The 16,151-nt window shown below is 49.6% G+C and overlaps 5 protein-coding genes across 5 annotated transcripts; 1 reads left to right on the top strand and 4 right to left on the bottom strand.

The window, feature by feature from the left end:
• Positions 1-617: 617 nt before the first annotated feature.
• Positions 618-3,701, bottom strand: N7462_010550 (serine/threonine-protein kinase; the record flags this gene model as incomplete). The annotated part of the gene is given in 4 exon segments (XM_057082264.1): positions 618-1,355; positions 1,418-1,480; positions 1,537-3,303; positions 3,315-3,701. 4 exon segments carry the CDS (start codon positions 3,699-3,701, stop codon positions 618-620), a joined length of 2,955 nt encoding a protein of 984 aa, XP_056929304.1.
• A 564-nt stretch (positions 3,702-4,265) lies between these two features.
• Positions 4,266-5,825, bottom strand: N7462_010549 (FK506-binding protein 4; the record flags this gene model as incomplete). The annotated part of the gene is made up of 3 exons (XM_057082263.1): positions 4,266-5,183; positions 5,245-5,682; positions 5,739-5,825. The coding sequence occupies 3 exons, from the start codon at positions 5,823-5,825 to the stop codon at positions 4,266-4,268; spliced, it is 1,443 nt and encodes a 480-aa protein (XP_056929303.1).
• A 389-nt stretch (positions 5,826-6,214) lies between these two features.
• Positions 6,215-9,758, top strand: N7462_010548 (putative DNA damage repair protein Mus42; the record flags this gene model as incomplete). The annotated part of the gene is made up of 2 exons (XM_057082262.1): positions 6,215-6,269; positions 6,343-9,758. The coding sequence occupies 2 exons, from the start codon at positions 6,215-6,217 to the stop codon at positions 9,756-9,758; spliced, it is 3,471 nt and encodes a 1,156-aa protein (XP_056929302.1).
• Positions 9,759-10,719: 961 nt separating this feature from the next.
• On the bottom strand, positions 10,720-13,148 carry N7462_010547 (Zn(II)2Cys6 transcription factor; the record flags this gene model as incomplete). Its single annotated transcript, XM_057082261.1, has 3 exons — positions 10,720-10,764; positions 10,824-11,712; positions 11,785-13,148. The coding sequence occupies 3 exons, from the start codon at positions 13,146-13,148 to the stop codon at positions 10,720-10,722; spliced, it is 2,298 nt and encodes a 765-aa protein (XP_056929301.1).
• Positions 13,149-15,051: 1,903 nt separating this feature from the next.
• N7462_010546 (Zn(II)2Cys6 transcription factor domain-containing protein) lies at positions 15,052-15,763 on the bottom strand (the record flags this gene model as incomplete). Its single annotated transcript, XM_057082260.1, has 2 exons — positions 15,052-15,411; positions 15,596-15,763. 2 exons carry the CDS (start codon positions 15,761-15,763, stop codon positions 15,052-15,054), a joined length of 528 nt encoding a protein of 175 aa, XP_056929300.1.
• Positions 15,764-16,151: the final 388 nt, after the last annotated feature.

Raw genomic sequence — 16,151 nt, 5'->3', positions numbered from 1 at the left:
ATAGCCCTTTATCACGTCACAGACGAAAGAATTTGGTCCTGAGCCACAACCTCAATCTTCGTTGTTCCGTAATAGAAAGATCGGTAAGAAGTAGAAGTCCAGTTCCAAGATCAGGCTGGGAGGATAACTAGAATAGAGGCAGGATAGGATGGTAGGCAGCTAGACAGTGACTCGCCATCCAAGGTCACAAGTGGAAAGATGGCCGATTCTGGCGCTTAAGGCTGTCATTTTTCATAGTATAGTTGCAAATAATGCTTCCAAGTTTCACATAAACCTGGTGTAGCTCATGGACAGGAGATTGACGTCTTCAAAGTATCAATAAGTACATAAGTTGATAGTACTAGACCCTACCGCCGGACAGAGCCGCCTAGTTTGTTGGGACTACAGAAAGACTTGAAATCTCAAACATGCCGATAGTCTTATTAATAATATACAAAAGGAATGGAAGACAAATGAACAAACCACAGCTCCAGCACCGGACAAGACTGGAGAGGTTAAGGAAAGAAACGGGTCAAAAACGAGATTTACATGATATGAATAGACGAATCAAAACAAGCAGTGTTCATCGACGTATCGGAGCGTCTGTCAGGGTCTTGTTCAACCCAATTCCCACACTCTCATAGAGCATATAGGTCTGTCAAGGCTCCTCTCACGAATGGCTGGCGACCTCTTTCCGCACTGAGTGCCATGGCTGGGCCCTTCGGTCGGCGATATGTATATCCCAAAAATGCACCCCTCTTCCGAATTTCTAAAGCCGCTCTGCCGATTTTCTTGTCCCGCAAAATTTTGTCGCGTGGACGCTTCTTCTCCCGTTTATTCTCAGCCTTCTGGGCTTTGGGTACTTTTGCTGCGATTTCATTTGACCCTTTCAATTGTTCCGGAGGCGGAGGAGCCGTGGAATCTGCAGGATCGGCTCCTGGCAATAGCTGGACGTCGGTGTCATCCTCTGTCTCACTTGAGTCGCTATTCTCTGGCTCTGGATTGATGTTTCCGACAGTCTTCCAGTCATCAAAATATCGAGTATCTTCCCAATTTTTGACTCGCGGGATTAATGGGGGCTGGCTAAGATGGAGCTCATTCCAACGGATGTCTCTAAAGAAAGGGTGAGCCTTGATATCGGCTGCGTCATTGGGGTATACCCAGTAGCTGGTGATGTTCCTATAACGAGGGTCCATGGAGTACAGGAATTGAGCGCAAACAGGACGTCCCGTTAACATATCATTGGCGTGATATTTCTGCGAACAGAGTCGAAATTCACGCTCCCGGAGGATTCGTCCCATAAGGTCAATTGCATCCTGAGATACCAGCTTGTCTGTGGGCTTTTCTCGGGGGAATTGAAGAGTCTTTGAATGTTGCTAGAACCATTTATGTTATTGTCTGAGGTATCGCTTGAAAAGTTTCGGGTGTAAGGCCTTACCAGGATTTTTATTTTAGTGTCGTGCCGATTTTCACAAGCAAAAGGGGTGAACCCATACAAGCACTGCGGATTTTTCGTGAGGATGAGACTTCTTAGATGTAATTGGGCGTTCATCTTACCTCATATAAAATAATACCCAAACTCCACCAGTCGCATCGCCCATCATACATTTCGCCTCGAATCACCTCTGGAGCCATATACTGACTGGTTCCAACAACACTCTTTGCAAACCGCCGCCTCTCTTTGCTGTTGCGCCATTCAAGGAGATCCGTTGACGGCACTTGATATTTGGAATAATCACCCAAGCCCTGCGGTCTAACTTCCGGAACGCATTGATTCATTGCTTCGGCGGCTTGCGTTTGGTCTTCAACATCGCCCATAACAGGAATGCCTAGTCTGTCCGCGAGAGAGTACCGGTGATTGTTGTAATAGGTCTGATCGTGGGCCCAGTGCCCGTTGAAAGCCAGTCCGAAATCAGAGATTTTCAAGTGACCAGAGGCAGAAATCAGAAAGTTGTCCGGCTTGACATCACGGTGAATCCAACAAAGCCTATGGGCCTCTTCAATGCAGAGAACCATTTCAGCAATGTAGAATCTCGTCCATTCTTCATGAAGTATATCCTTGCGAATCAACAGACCGAGGAAGTCTCCACCAACCATATAGTCCATAACGAGATAAAGATGACTGCTATCCTGAAAACTTGTAATCAGGGGTACAACCCAGCGAGACTTCTCGGATGCAACCAGAAAATCTCGCTCGGCTCGAATGTGGCCCTCCTGACAGTTGCGTATCATATCAGATTTTTTGATCACTTTCATCGCGTATACTTCCTTCTTTTCCCCCGTCATAAATTTTCGCCGGCTGTGTCTGGTCCCATCGACTGCCGATCTCAACATCTCCAGGTGTCTTCCTCTTGAGCTAATAGTACTTGCATCCCGTGCTGAAGTCTCGTCAGCTGCGGTCGTCTTATTATTTCCCTTTTCACGGACGAGGCGCACCACGCCAAAACTCCCTTTGCCCAGGACTTTGATCACCTCATATCCAGCGATAGACACTGCATGAGAAGACTTCATGCAGGTCTTGAGAGTCCGACATTGACGTAGGTACTCATTTTCTTGCACCGCCCAGGTTCGTCTGACAGCACTCTGCTCCTCGGGAGAGAGCTGAAAAGCGTAGATATGTTGCTCTAATTCATGTTGACGCTCCACACGTGGATCCAGGTTTTCAAAGATTGAGTTGAAGTAAAGCTCCAAGTATACCTTGGCCACAGCGGCATTTTCTACCGTGACAATAGATGGCGTAATGGTGGGTGATTTCGTGCCAGAAGAGGAGCCCTGATCGGCAACGCAGCCTGGTAGGGCGGACCATTCTGTATGAGAGGCTTTGAACTTTTCAGAAGAAGGACTTGGCTCCCCAGATGTGAGTGGCGTCGACTGTGTGGAATAACTGACGGGGGAGCTATTGCTACTTGGCGTTGTCGATGGATCCGAGCTGTCATTCGCACCATCCCCTTGCTTGCTCGAGCTGGTTGTGACTGGAGAATCGAGAAAAAGAATGCTTGGTCTTGACCGCAAATGAGCTCGGCGAACAACGGTAGGGTGGCCAAATGTTACTGAAAGTCTCTGAGAAACCCGGTCCACGAGGTTCAAGCCCGAAAGGCTTTGTGCTTCCGCCGCCAGACTGGAGCCGCCCTCATCACTCTCAATCCCACTTTGAGGGGCATCTTCCCCGTCAAGCTGTGCGTTAATCTTGCGAGTCGGAGATACAACATCATAATCGCTTGTGTATAATGTCCCGGCAATGTTTAATTGAGCGTTGTCGGACGTGGTGGTAGATTGAGATTCACTCTCGGTGTAACAACAATCATTCTCATAGACTGAACTAGGCTGATTGTAACCTGTGGATGATATTCTTTGGTCTTGTTCTGAACCACGAACAGCTTCACATGAGTCAGATCCGGCGCTCGCTTTATTGCCTGCAACTCATGATCAACGATACCATCCACTTTTGCAGGCAGCTTTGGGAGCTTCATGAGCTTACTGTTGGAAAAAGTTCCTAGTCCCAGAAAAAACAAAATCTTGGAGCGGCTTCTGGTGAGCCGACCTCGGAACAGGCCTCTATTGGCCCCAGTGGCGATAGATTCGCGGGAAGCAGGACTATCTGATGCTGCAGAGTCAGGGGGAGATGCGTTGGGTTTGCTCCGGTGGGCAACAACTTTGGTCGGGATCCAAAGACCGAAAACACTTCGTCGATGTCGTAATTTCTTCCCGTAAGAGACTGTCATCTTGCGATGTGGTTGATGCGATGCGCTGCGCGAGGTCAAAGAATGATGATCATTTATAGCGAAAGCATCCACGCTTGGCGATCTTTGATTAACGATAGAGCATATTGGCAAGATGTGATCAGCTGCATTGATTATGAGTCCATGTTGCTTTGCTACTGCAGGAGAAGAAGTTATAAAGTCACATGTCCGCAGGAGGCAAGCGCTTTCGGGGGACTTTCTAGCTCGCCTTCCAAAATCGAGCTACAAGCATGGACATTCATGCCGAACGCGAAACAAACTCTCTATATTATAGATTTATGCAAAGGACAATCAACAATGGTAGATAGATGAACCGCCAGAAGGCTGTGTACATTCAAATACAGACGGCCAGATAAAGGATTATGAAACAAAACTGGGCACTTTTTCCATGCAGGGGGACGAATATTCCTCGTGATGACCACGACGAATAGTAAAACAAGCCTGATACCACGAGACAATCATGCAATAAACCGGCAAACCAAATAAACAAAACACCCTAGCGAAACCGCAACAGTTACATGGTAAATTTCATGCCTGGTTAGGCATTTACTTGATCTCCAGCAGCTTGACATCGAAAATCAACTTGGAGTTGCCAGGGATGCCAGGCAAAGCCTTCTTGCCATAGGCGAGCTGAGGAGGAATGGTGATACGGCGCTCACCACCGGGAGCCATACCAGCAACACCGATGTCCCAGCCCTTGATGACTTCGCCCTTGCCGAGCTTGAAGGTGAAGGGCTTGCCCTTCTTGTTGGAGTCGAAGACCTTGCCGTCCTCGAGCTTGCCGATATAGCGCATGGCAACAGTGTTGCCGCTCTTGGCAGCGACACCCTTACCTAGCTTCTTGTCATCAATCTTGACGCCACGGACCTCCTTCACTCCGAGGGTGCCTGTGGGCTTATCGCCAGAAGGAGTGGGGCCCTGCTCGAGGTTCTTGGCGAACTGAACCTTCTTGTCGGTCTTGGCCTCCTTCTTGTCGGTCTTGGTCTCCTTCTTGGGTTGCTCAACGGCGGCAGCTTCGCCGTTGTTCTTCTTCTGCTTCTTCTGCTGAGCCTTGGTTAGGGCGGGCTCCTCCTTGGCGGTCTTGCCCTTGGCACCCTTGGCCATCATGTCGTCGAGGCCATCCTCTTCAGACTCGGCGGCGCGCTTGTTCTTGCCCTTGCCCTTGGCCTGAACAAGCTTGGGGGCCTCCTCCTCGCTGTCGACCTCCGTGATGCGAGGGTCGTCCATCCCATCCAAGTCGTCGCTCTCGTCGTCATCCATGGCCATAATCGCATCCATATCAAGCTCATCCTCGTCAGGAGAGAGGTCGTAGTCATCTTCCTCATCCTCATCATACTCGTCGGGGTGGCCCTCATCAAGACCAATAACGTAGTTGCCGGTGAGGAAGACAGTCTGGCTACCGGTGTTCTTGAAGAAAACACGCTCACCCTCACAGACAGTGATATCCAGAGGTTGCTGGCAGTTCTATGAAAAAAATATTAGTGACATTGTTTCTTGGTCAATCCTGATAATTCGACTGCCTTACCTTGTCGGCGCTCAGGGTACAGATGACACTCTCGTCAAGGTCGAGACCTTCGTCGGACTCATCATCAGACTCATCATCATCGGTAGCAGGGCCCTTGCCCTTGATGAGCTTTGAAATAGCAGCCTTCAGATCAAAACCACCATCATCCTCGTCCTCATCGTCATCCTCCTCCATGGCCTCCTCGAGCTCCTTCTGGGCGGCGGCCTGCTTGAGCTTGCGGGCCTTTTCCTTGTCGCTGGGGCCACCGTTGACCTCCTCGTCATCGGAGTCGTCCTCATCATCCTCCTCGTCGCTGTAGTCCTCGTCATCGGAGTCATCCATATCGAGACCAGGAGGAGGGCGAACAATCTTCAGGGTGGCGCGGGCAGGCTTGCTGGAGTCACCATCCTCGAACTCAGGCTCCTCATCAGGGTCAATAGCAGCCATGCTCACACGGAACTAGAATCCAATGTCAGTTTGAAGTGTGCGCGGTATCAAAATACTATTGGACTGACCGAGGCCGCGGCATTTGGCACAGCGGGCACCATAGCACCGGGAGGGACCCGGAGGGCGTAGACAGCAACAGGCTGAACTGCGGACATTTTGAAGGATTGAATAAGGGGAGAACCAGAAAAACAGAGTAAGGGAGAGAGGGGGGAGATAAAAAATGAACCACCGAGAGAAAATGGGCGTGGATGAAGAAGAAAAGATGGATGCGACCCGCAGCTGTAGCAACCAGATCCGCCGGAGCTTCTCTGCCTTTTTTTTAAAAATTAATTTTTTCTGCCATGTGTCTCTGGCCAATTATATTGAACGCACAGGCCTCACCGCTTCGACCATTTCCATTGGCGGACCGCCCTTTACACCGCCCCTTCTCACCTGATTTCTGCCAGTGACGCGTGATTCTTCGTGGCGCGCGAGCCTCGAGGCAAAGTGCGATCTTTGACTTCGTTGACAGCGAAGACGGTCATGGTGGTCCAGCTGGCCCAGCATGGGCTCTCGTCTTGATGCGACATCCAACGCCGTGCGTAAAAGGATTGAAAGTCGTATGTTCTGACTATAAAATCCCCTAGCGCCCTTTCGCCTGGCGATTTACATACTTATGATGCAACTTTATAGATGATTTCCAAGATGAAGCGGGTGAAGAATACGAAGCATCCAGCTTTGGGGGATTTGGCGACTATATGCGACGCAAGAAAGTGAAGTTACAGAATCTAGATGCGGAGATCAGAGCCACGTCGGGTGATTGTTCGCCAATCTTTCGCGGGGTGGTTGCGCATGTCAATGGCTATACGCAGCCCTCTCTTCAAGATCTCCATCGTCTGATTGTCAGCCATGGTGGTGGTTTCTTGCAGTATCTCGATAGCAAGACCATTGCCACACACATTATTGCCAGTTCCTTGACCCCCAAGAAGCGCGAGGAATTTCGACGCTACCGCATCGTGAAGCCAGCCTGGGTGACGGAAAGCATTAAGGCTGGACGACTACTGCCTTGGGATGAGTTTCGGGTAGTGGATGAAGGTCAGGCTCAGAAAGTGCTTAAATTTGACGATGGCCGTTTCACCAGCCAAACCAACACGCCGCAGTCGGGCTACCGAGACCAATCCAAGACAAGCTGGTACAATTCTCAACTTCAAGCTATGAGCACAACTGACAGAAGCCCGATCAACTTGAATCAGGACCCAAGCACCCCATCAAAACTACCACCACAAGCAGCTCAAGTACCATCTCAACCTACTCAATCAGACTATGGGGATTTCCCGAGCTTTTCGGTCCTTGAGGGAGAACGAACCCTTGGCATTTGCAATGATCTCCAAGGGGAAATGTATGCCTCAATTGATCCTGAGATCGCTTCTGTTGATACCCAATCTAAAGATCCCTTACCTAATGCATCCGGATCGCCTATGAACAATACACATATCTCCCAGGCACCCAAGCAAATGACATCAGAGGAATATAATGCACAGCTCCTATCTGACCCTCGAATGAGGAAATCAAGTGTTGTGAACCCGGAGTTTCTCCAGCAGTATTATCGAGAATCTCGCCTTCATCACTTATCAACATGGAAAGCTGAACTGAAAGCTCAGCTTCAGGCTGCTACCAGAGAAAAGGCTTTGTTACGAGCCTCTATAAAGCCGGCGCCGGGGGCAAGAAGATACATTCTTCATGTTGACTTCGATTCATTCTTCGCCGCTGTTTCTATCCTCAAACACCCTGAACTGCGGGAAAAGCCAGTGGCCATTGCTCATGGCTCTGGTTCTGGCTCTGAAATCGCAAGCTGTAATTATGTTGCGCGTGGTCGTGGTGTCAAAAATGGAATGTGGATGAAAGGCGCCTTGCAGGCCTGTCCTGAGCTGCAGGTACTCCCTTACGACTTCCCAGCTTATGAAGATGCCAGTCGAAAGTTCTACAATTCAGTGTTGTCTATTGATGGTGTTGCTCAGAGCGTCAGCATTGATGAAGCCCTGATCGATGTCACAACGTTGTGCCTGGAGGCGGGTGGTTCAGATGGGAAGGCTGTATCAGAAGGTTCCATCTACCGCGAGCAACTCAAGGCAGACGAGATAGCACAAGATTTGCGCGACCAGATTAAGGAGAGAACCGGATGTGCTGTGTCGGTGGGAATTGGCGGCAATATTTTGATGGCCAAGGTGGCATTGCGTAAGGCGAAGCCTGCTGGTCAGTTCCAGTTGAAGCCGGATGATGTTTTGGATTTCATTGGAAATCTCACTGTGCAAGATCTACCGGGCGTCGGTTATAGCCTTGGGTCAAAATTGGAAGAACTTGGAGTGAAATATGTCAAAGACGCCCGGGATCTCACCAAAGAAAGATTGACCTCTACCCTGGGACCAAAGACGGGCACTAGGATTTGGGAATATGCCCGGGGCATTGACAAGACGGAAGTTGGCAATGAAGTCATGAGGAAGTCGGTTTCGGCAGAGGTCAATTGGGGCATTCGATTCGTTAATCAGGACCAAGCCGATGATTTTGTTCGGTCCCTATGCGAGGAATTGAGCCGAAGGCTGGTTGAGAATCTCGTCAAGGGCAAACAACTAACCCTCAAGGTCATGCGGAGATCTATGGATGCGCCACTGGAGCCCGTCAAGCATCTTGGCCATGGAAAATGCGATGTCTTCAACAAAAGTGTGGTCATTGGCGTGACCACCAACACCGCAGATATTTTAGCAAAGGAAGCCGTCTCGATGTTGAAAAGCCTCAATTTTTCACCAGGTGATCTCAGAGGTCTCGGGGTGCAAATGACCAAGCTAGAACCCCTGAAACCTGGGCCCTCGTCCAGCCTTGAAAGCAGCCAGCGCCAATTGAACTTTCAAAAATCCCCATCTCGCAAACCCGTCAATACGGATCCGGATGAATTGGAGAGCCCACGCAAAGGATATTCCGCTCGAATCCAGGTTGATCCTGTACTGAGCAACAGTGCACACAAGCCATTGAACATTTCGGGTTCCCAGTTTATCATGCCCACACAGGCAGACCCAAAGGTTGTCTCCGAGTTACCGGGCGATATCAGATCAAGGCTTGTGGCCCAGGCAAAAGACCGACGTGACTCGCACTCCCGGTCCCCTTGCCCTCCATCCCGTCGATCTCTGGGACCCAGTGTGACAGATCTCCCTCCACAGTCACAGTTGGATCCCGAAACTTTGGCGGCATTGCCCGACGATGTTCGAAATGAGGTCCTGGGATACTATTGTCAACCACCCGGTGCAGCCGCTCAGTCAGCGGCTCCTGCATTATCTTGGCCAGGGCCTGCACCAGGTGGGTCCCTTGGGCTACGACGACCAGCCTCACCACCGAAGAAACGGCGGGGACGTCCGCCAAAGTCTGCAACGAGTAGCAATAAGGCTCTGGCTCAGTCCACCTTTGGTTTCTCGCGCCCACCGGCTTTACCTGATCCTGCCATGGCCGTGCGAAATCAAATTCCTGGGCCTCAGCAGCAGTCTCCGGCTGTTGAAGAGCCGGGTGTTTCTGCTGAATTTCTAGCTGCGCTGCCCGAGGATATTCGACGAGAGGTCCTTGAGGACCAGGAACGGGCCAGGCTCCAGCGAGCTCGAACCGCCCCATCTACGGCAGCTCGGCCAATTTCGCAACCACAGGCACCGGCTCCTGCCCCGATCCCGGTCGAGAGAACATTACATCTCTCTCCTCTCCCCGAGCGGCCCGTGTTCACGTCCCGCCGCCTGTCCAGCTTGCCGGATTTGCGGGATGCCGTGAGTGCCTGGCATGCTGCTTTTGCGACAGACGGCCCATACAGTGAAGATGCGGAGGTGCTCTGCACCTATCTTTTCCGCGTCGTTGCAGATGAGAGGGATATTGATAAAGCCGTTTCTGTGGTTCGTTGGCTGATATGGCTCGTCGACGAAGATTCACTCCAGCGTGGGCCTGGGGGAAACAAAAGCCCGCCATCCGGCCAAGGTGGACAAGGCATAGTGGCCTGGATAGATGCTATCGACTCGATGAAACGACGTATACAGGGTGCATTGGAGAAGAGAGGTCTGCCGCCTGTGGATTTCGACTAATCTGCACGCATATATATTGTTAATAGGGGCTACGATGCAATGATTGATGTTGATGTATACTCTTTTCCCTATTGAGACAATAGCGCATAGAGTTAAGTATCTACCTGGGGAATATCACAATTTGTATTGAATATGCATATGTATGTATAAGTTGTATTTTATTCTGTTCTAGAGACGTCTTGGATGGGGCGTGGAGGAAAAGAAAAAAAAAAGTTACCACATTATGTTTGCATAGATGGATCTAACCTGCGGGCCACATGAGATATATATGCACCTCAACCAGTGCCAAAATTGGCAACAACTACTTCAGCACCTATATCATGTCCGTACTTTCACAATGTTACTAACTATAATCCCAGAACAGCTTTTCAAAATCTCAATAGAGCCACAGAACTGATTAGTTTGTGCAAAATGATCGTTGTGCCTGGACATTGCATGGGCGCTAGATGAACCTGATATCCTTGTTTGGATGCGCGCTCTGCTGGCAGTTGAATTAATGTTGTATCATAAAGCACAACTCTGTGCTGGTCTAACATCCAATGGGCTTGTGGTTTAGTGGTATAATACCCCCTTAGCATGGGGGTGGTCCGGGGTTCGATTCCCCGCGAGTCCATCTTTTTTGCTGTTCCCTCCAACAGTCCCTCTTCCGCTGGCTTGCCTAGTTTGTGGCTTTTTTTTCTTTCCTTTCTTTTCTTCCTGTTTTCTTTTGTTTCAACTTCGCCTGTCTCGTTCCTCTCCCACAGAAAGAGAGGCGAAACTCCACATTCATTGTCCCTTGAATTTTTTACGAAAAAATCACAGTATGACCAACCCACAGGATTTCTGAACACGTTTAGATTCATTCGTACAGCAGGAGAACGTCTAACATGGGATTTCGTCCTTCGAAATCCAGTAGCACACCATCATAACTCATTCCGGTCCATCTACAAAGAAATAAAGACAACGCCACCACAAACCGTATCTAGAAATCAAATGTCGAGGGATCATTAGGAAAGCTGGACAGGGCCTATAGAGAAATCAGTTATCCCAGCACAATTTAAAGCCATAACTTTGCATTGTACATACCCACGAGTCAAGTTGAGCCCACCAAATCGAGCCCTCAAGACTTTCAAGCAGTCCCGTATCCTCCATAGTAGCGATGGATGTTCCCAGCTCTACGCGTCCCAGAATACTGGGCATAGGTGCGAAGTTCATGTTCTCTATATCAAAAGGAACCGTCTCCCCAACTACATCAGGTGTTGCTGGTCTATCTATTGTATCGTTATTATCATCGCGCATGACGGGTGCCAGAGTTGCACTGGCGGAATCAGCCGCGCCAATGTGTCTATGGACCTCCTTTCTCAATTCTTCGAGGATGATGCTATATCTGCGACTAGGGCAATTCTTCCGCGTCGCCTCAGCAAGGTGTTGTTGGCAGGTTTCTGCAAGAGAAAATAGAAGGTGTAACTTGTTGACATCCGCGGGACTTCCTGCAGAAGGGCTCGGTGCAGTTGACTGACGGTGTTGTTGGATAATATGAATATAAACAACTAGAATGGCACAAAAGGTCACGTAATGTGTGAACCAGAAGGACTGGATAAAGATTTTTTGCTGCGCCAAATCATCAACCAGAGTCATGATATCTTCTGCGGCAGAAATACACTTGTGTATATGGGTGCTTATCATCGGGCGGGGGTCTCTTGGTCTGCGGCTCAGGTCGGTGAAGTCGTTTAGAAGAAATGAGCGGGTCACATGTATCATGGCGTGGGAGTAGGCGAGTTGGAGGACCTGGCTTTGCCGACAGAGTGGTGGGATTAGACTAGAAGGCCTGACGCTATTGAAGAGAGGTGGCACACTTTCCTTCCATCGCTCTAGCTCGGAGGTAAGACGGACAGCAGTTTCAAGGGGCGAGTCTCGGGAAAGGGGATTGATGCTATAGAGCTGCCGGGATATCTCTCCTAGTATGCGACCGAGCCTAGACAAAGCGTTAGGGAGAATACCAGGAGAAAAGAAAAATGGCCATAGCAGGTAAAAAGAAAAGACTGACCGGTAATGGAGGACAGAGGCAATCATCATGCTGTCTGTGGAACCTGTCCGTCTTGCAGGGTCATCTTCTAGAAGATCATTGTCGTTCATTTCGTCAGGAAGTTCCTGATCGATATCTTCATCATGGAGAAGTCGAGGCCGCCCGAATATAATGCTGAGGTATTTGTCCAACGTATATACGCTCCAAAAGATCCGCTTTCGCATTTCCAGCTCGAAATATGAACACCCATTTTTTGATAGATTAACTGGACATTTCCGGTGTAAGCCCAGGGCCGTGACAACTTGCAAGGCGGTACCAAAAGAATACCAACATTCATTAGCCCGAGAGGAAGAGAGAAGAAAAAGACATTGTATCAATCGGGCCTGGATAGTCTCCAGACGTGGAGGACCCGACTCCAAGGATGACATGTACTTGGATGCCGCATACCAGCGCTCATTTTCCGTCGGACCATCCCTGGGCTGGACACTTTGGTGGATAGTGCCGACGGCAAAAATCATAAGGACAATGGCTGTTCTGGCAACCAGGTTGCCTACGGGGAGATTTGCTACGGAGATATTGTTCGCATAGACTTGTCTAACCCAGTTCTCCACACTGCCTCGATGCAAAAAGCGATATGTCACCATCGAGAAGTCAAAGTAAATAGCGATCAACTCCATTGCTTTGTCAAAGGGCGGCAAGACAAAGTCAACCTCTTGGTCATGACTGTAGGGCTTATCGCCAAACATGAAGACGGCGGTATTAGTCGAGGACTCATCCTTGAACATATCGGGAATGTGCGCTCGTTCGTCTTGGTGCAATCTGCTCCAAACACGATTGATGAATGAGACCCCCGAAGCAGGGCCGATGTAGTTGCCCTCAAAATCCGTCGACCCGGGCTCGGGAGAGTTTCGCAAGAACGTTGTCTGATGCTGTTGGCTTGAGTCCACATGATGGCTGCTGGCCGCGTTGCTGGCCCTTTGAATGGCTGTGCTGCCACCAGAGGAGCCACTGGACCAATGACTAGGCCTAGAATCCCGACGGCCTGTCCTCGTCGATGCAAGTGTCGCCGCAGAAGTAGAAAGGTCGGGAGCGGGAGATGCAGGTAGCGGGTCCGGTGGCAGGCCTCTGGAGTATGCTGCATTGTATCTGCATGGAAGCGACAGCCGCGTGCACCTCGTGCACGGGAGAGTGCCCGTACACCTGGTCTTTTTGACCTTGCACAAGTCACAAGCTCTCGTAATTTTCTGACGGCGGCCATTCTTACTTGACACGGACCCGGAGGCTTTTCTTTTGCGGGATTCCGCCTCGTGGGCGGGATCTTCGAGCATTCCAGACCCAGTAGGCCCTTGCGTGGCTGGCCAGGCCCCGCTAGTAGCAGTCGTCATGCTGGGATCGGCGGGCCAGGAGTGCCAAGCAGGACATGGGGGTCTGCATTAGGCGTGTTGGGTTTCCGAAGCAAACAGTGGACCGAGAGTCAGTTGCGGTGATATGTGTTGACTTGGAAAAGAGAGGGGAAGGAGAAGAATCCGAGGTGTTGGGAGAAATGTGGAGTACTCGGTCAACCAGTCGCGAGTTGGTGCGGGGGGTAACCTCTCCACCTTTTTGCGGGCTGCCCCGGATTTTTTCTCTAACACCCTTTCAATCGATGTAGGTGAAATAATACTATTCCATTGTTCAGCGGGACAACGGATGATAGATGCAGTGTCTGGACCCAGCCGAGTCTTGAACCTGAATGGGTCATTTAAGTGATCAAACACTGCAGAAGCGAGGTGATAGTTCGTCCTGCATCTGCCAATTGCCGAACTCAGGTACCACTGCATTAGGGTACCATCACATCTTGACAAGGCCATGAGATGCGATTTGGCATGCAAGCAGTATAGATGCCGATGTGCTTGCCATTCATATGGACAAAAACAATACAATGACATCATCTCATAGCCGATTGCGGTCGAATCATTCGTTTGGTCCCGATACAATGGGAGGAACTATGTACAGTCCTTGGTACAAAAGCTTGGGCTCCATTTCAATCTTAGATCTCCGTGAACTCATCGTGATAAACTGTGACAGCCATATCACCCCTATTGCTTCTAGACTAATTACACATGTTGCTCCTATTCATGCCTCGTTTTTATCTACTTGGTCGCGAAGGTGGCCAAGAAGGGAGCAGATTTTCTGGAAATCGAATGCACAGAGCGGATTAACCCAGTGTGGCTATAATACCCGGATAGAAATCAAATTTCACAGCCTTAAATGGCATTGATTTCGAATGAGTTGGGTATATAGGAAGTCCAACCTTGGAATCCAACGGACGCTTACCGATCAAAACATTCACAAAGTATAGAAACACCCGAGCAATTCCCAATGGCTGAACACTGGAAGCACTGATACATTATGACATGAATAGGCAAGACGCTCCAAATTTGAAGTATTTACGAGAACGCCTCTCCCCCCCTTTCTCATTTTATTAGTGCCATTGGATATCAACCTTCCATCCACCTTGAGACTCAAGCTGAGCGGGGAGACACACAAGCCGTGGTGTGAAGGTTCGTCAAAGGGGCCCATATGCAGAGAATATCACATGACAGAATTGTGAAAGAGGAGGTAGAGAACGAGGCATCGAGGTTCTGTTGCTGTTGATGTCGTTTTCGTAGAAATGGATGAAAGACTGAGAGCTGCATTATTGCATGCTTTGGAGGTGATCTGTGACGGTTGCATGCGAAGCATGCGCCTATAAGCCTTTTGCCTTTGCCCTCTAGGGATATGTTCAGATCGGAGAGTAGAACCCAGCAGCATTGACTACTGACTCAGGTAGCGAGATACAGCTGAAAGATCAAACCCAACAGTAAATAGTGTAAGAGATGTACAGGTGTGCAAGGTCATTTGATTTATAGAATCCCTGGCGGAATCTCAGACAAGAGGACCTCTAGTAGCCCCATGCGGGCGAAGTTATTCTGATCTGATGTCGCTGTCACAGCAACGAATCGTCCCAGGACCCAAGCAGACAACATCAAATTAGGCAAAAAGAAAAGAAGTCAAGACAAAAAAAAAGCAAGAAACCAACCAAAGATATCCAAATTCAAGTGGACTTTTGTTGGCGATATGTAGGATCATGTCGTTCGTGTATGCGATCGCTTGGCAGTATGGAAAGTGGGAGAAATGGAAGAATTAATCAAAATCCCAAGTCACTCCGAAATGGTAGTTATTTCACACTCCAGTGCTATGCAACATGAACATCCGCCTTCCCCCCAGATCGGAGAAATGTGAGAGAAGAAAAAAAAGACTGGGGAACTATTGGGGGTCGAAATAGTTGCCCATATGGCCTGGATCATTATTATCAAGGTGTGGATGTGAAGGACCGCTGCGCCGAAGAAAGTCGGGATTTTCGGGATTTTGGGCATGTAGAGTCTGGACCGCACTGCGCAGCTCGTCCTGCGACGCCCCGGCGCGGATTATGTTAACCAGTTGCTGGACGGTACCGGTATCGCTACTCCGGAAAACGGCGAGCAATTGATCTAAAAACTCGCGGACGTTGTTTAATTCCTCTAGGGTGCGCCGTTGAGAAGCTTTGCGGCGCTTGTCGGTTGTTTCATCAACTATACACTCTCGGTCATGCGCTAGACATTCTGAGCAAGGTGATTCTCCGCTGCACTATTCCACGGCGAGGAAAAAAGAGGAAATCGTTAGAAGAAGATCACAATGAAATGAAAAGCGGCAGGACGGGATATGGAGCTGAAAAATAATCATAGGAGAAAACAGAGGGGTGGATCAAAGCACGGTAAGGGTGGGGGGTTGCCTAGGGAGGGAATCATGCAGAAATAAATGGTCAAATTACCCGAGTTCGCCGCCTCTGACACTCTTTACAAGCAGTTGAAGCTCTTCTCATGCGGCCATCATCCGGAGGACCTCCTCCATTGCCCCCATGCGGTGGTAAACCTCCTGGCCCGCCTGGAGGCATGGTTCGGGGAGCAATGGGTCTTAAGGGTCGGCCTACTTCGCCCATGGCGTGGAAGAACCGTAGAGAGGAAAAGGTGGCGGTGTTCGGAGGGAGGGAAGAGGTGACCTGGACGGCACCAAGAAAAAGAGGGGACGAAAAGAAGAAGGATAAGAAAAATGAAGGATAATTAGAGGATCACGAAGAAGAGGGTTCCAATGAGCCGGTCAAGACTCTATCAGGGAAAGGCAAAGGTAAAGCCACCACCATTAGAAACATAGTCTATCCCACATGAATCCTATCAACAATCGACCCGTTCCGTGTGTGCAAGTGCTGCCAAAGAAGAGCTAGGGCGGTCGATTTGTTCCCACTCTAGCCCCTCTCCATGTGCATTAATTTCTGCAAAATAGAAAATAAAAGAAAAAAAAAAAGCTCTGCAGCGCACAGCCCCAGTTCC

Source organism: Penicillium macrosclerotiorum (assembly GCF_028827735.1).
Source record: "Penicillium macrosclerotiorum strain IBT 26536 chromosome Unknown utg000010l_segment0_segment0, whole genome shotgun sequence".
In the NCBI taxonomy this organism is placed as follows: Eukaryota; Fungi; Ascomycota; class Eurotiomycetes; order Eurotiales; family Aspergillaceae; genus Penicillium; species Penicillium macrosclerotiorum.
This window is presented reverse-complemented; position numbering and strand designations above follow the sequence as displayed.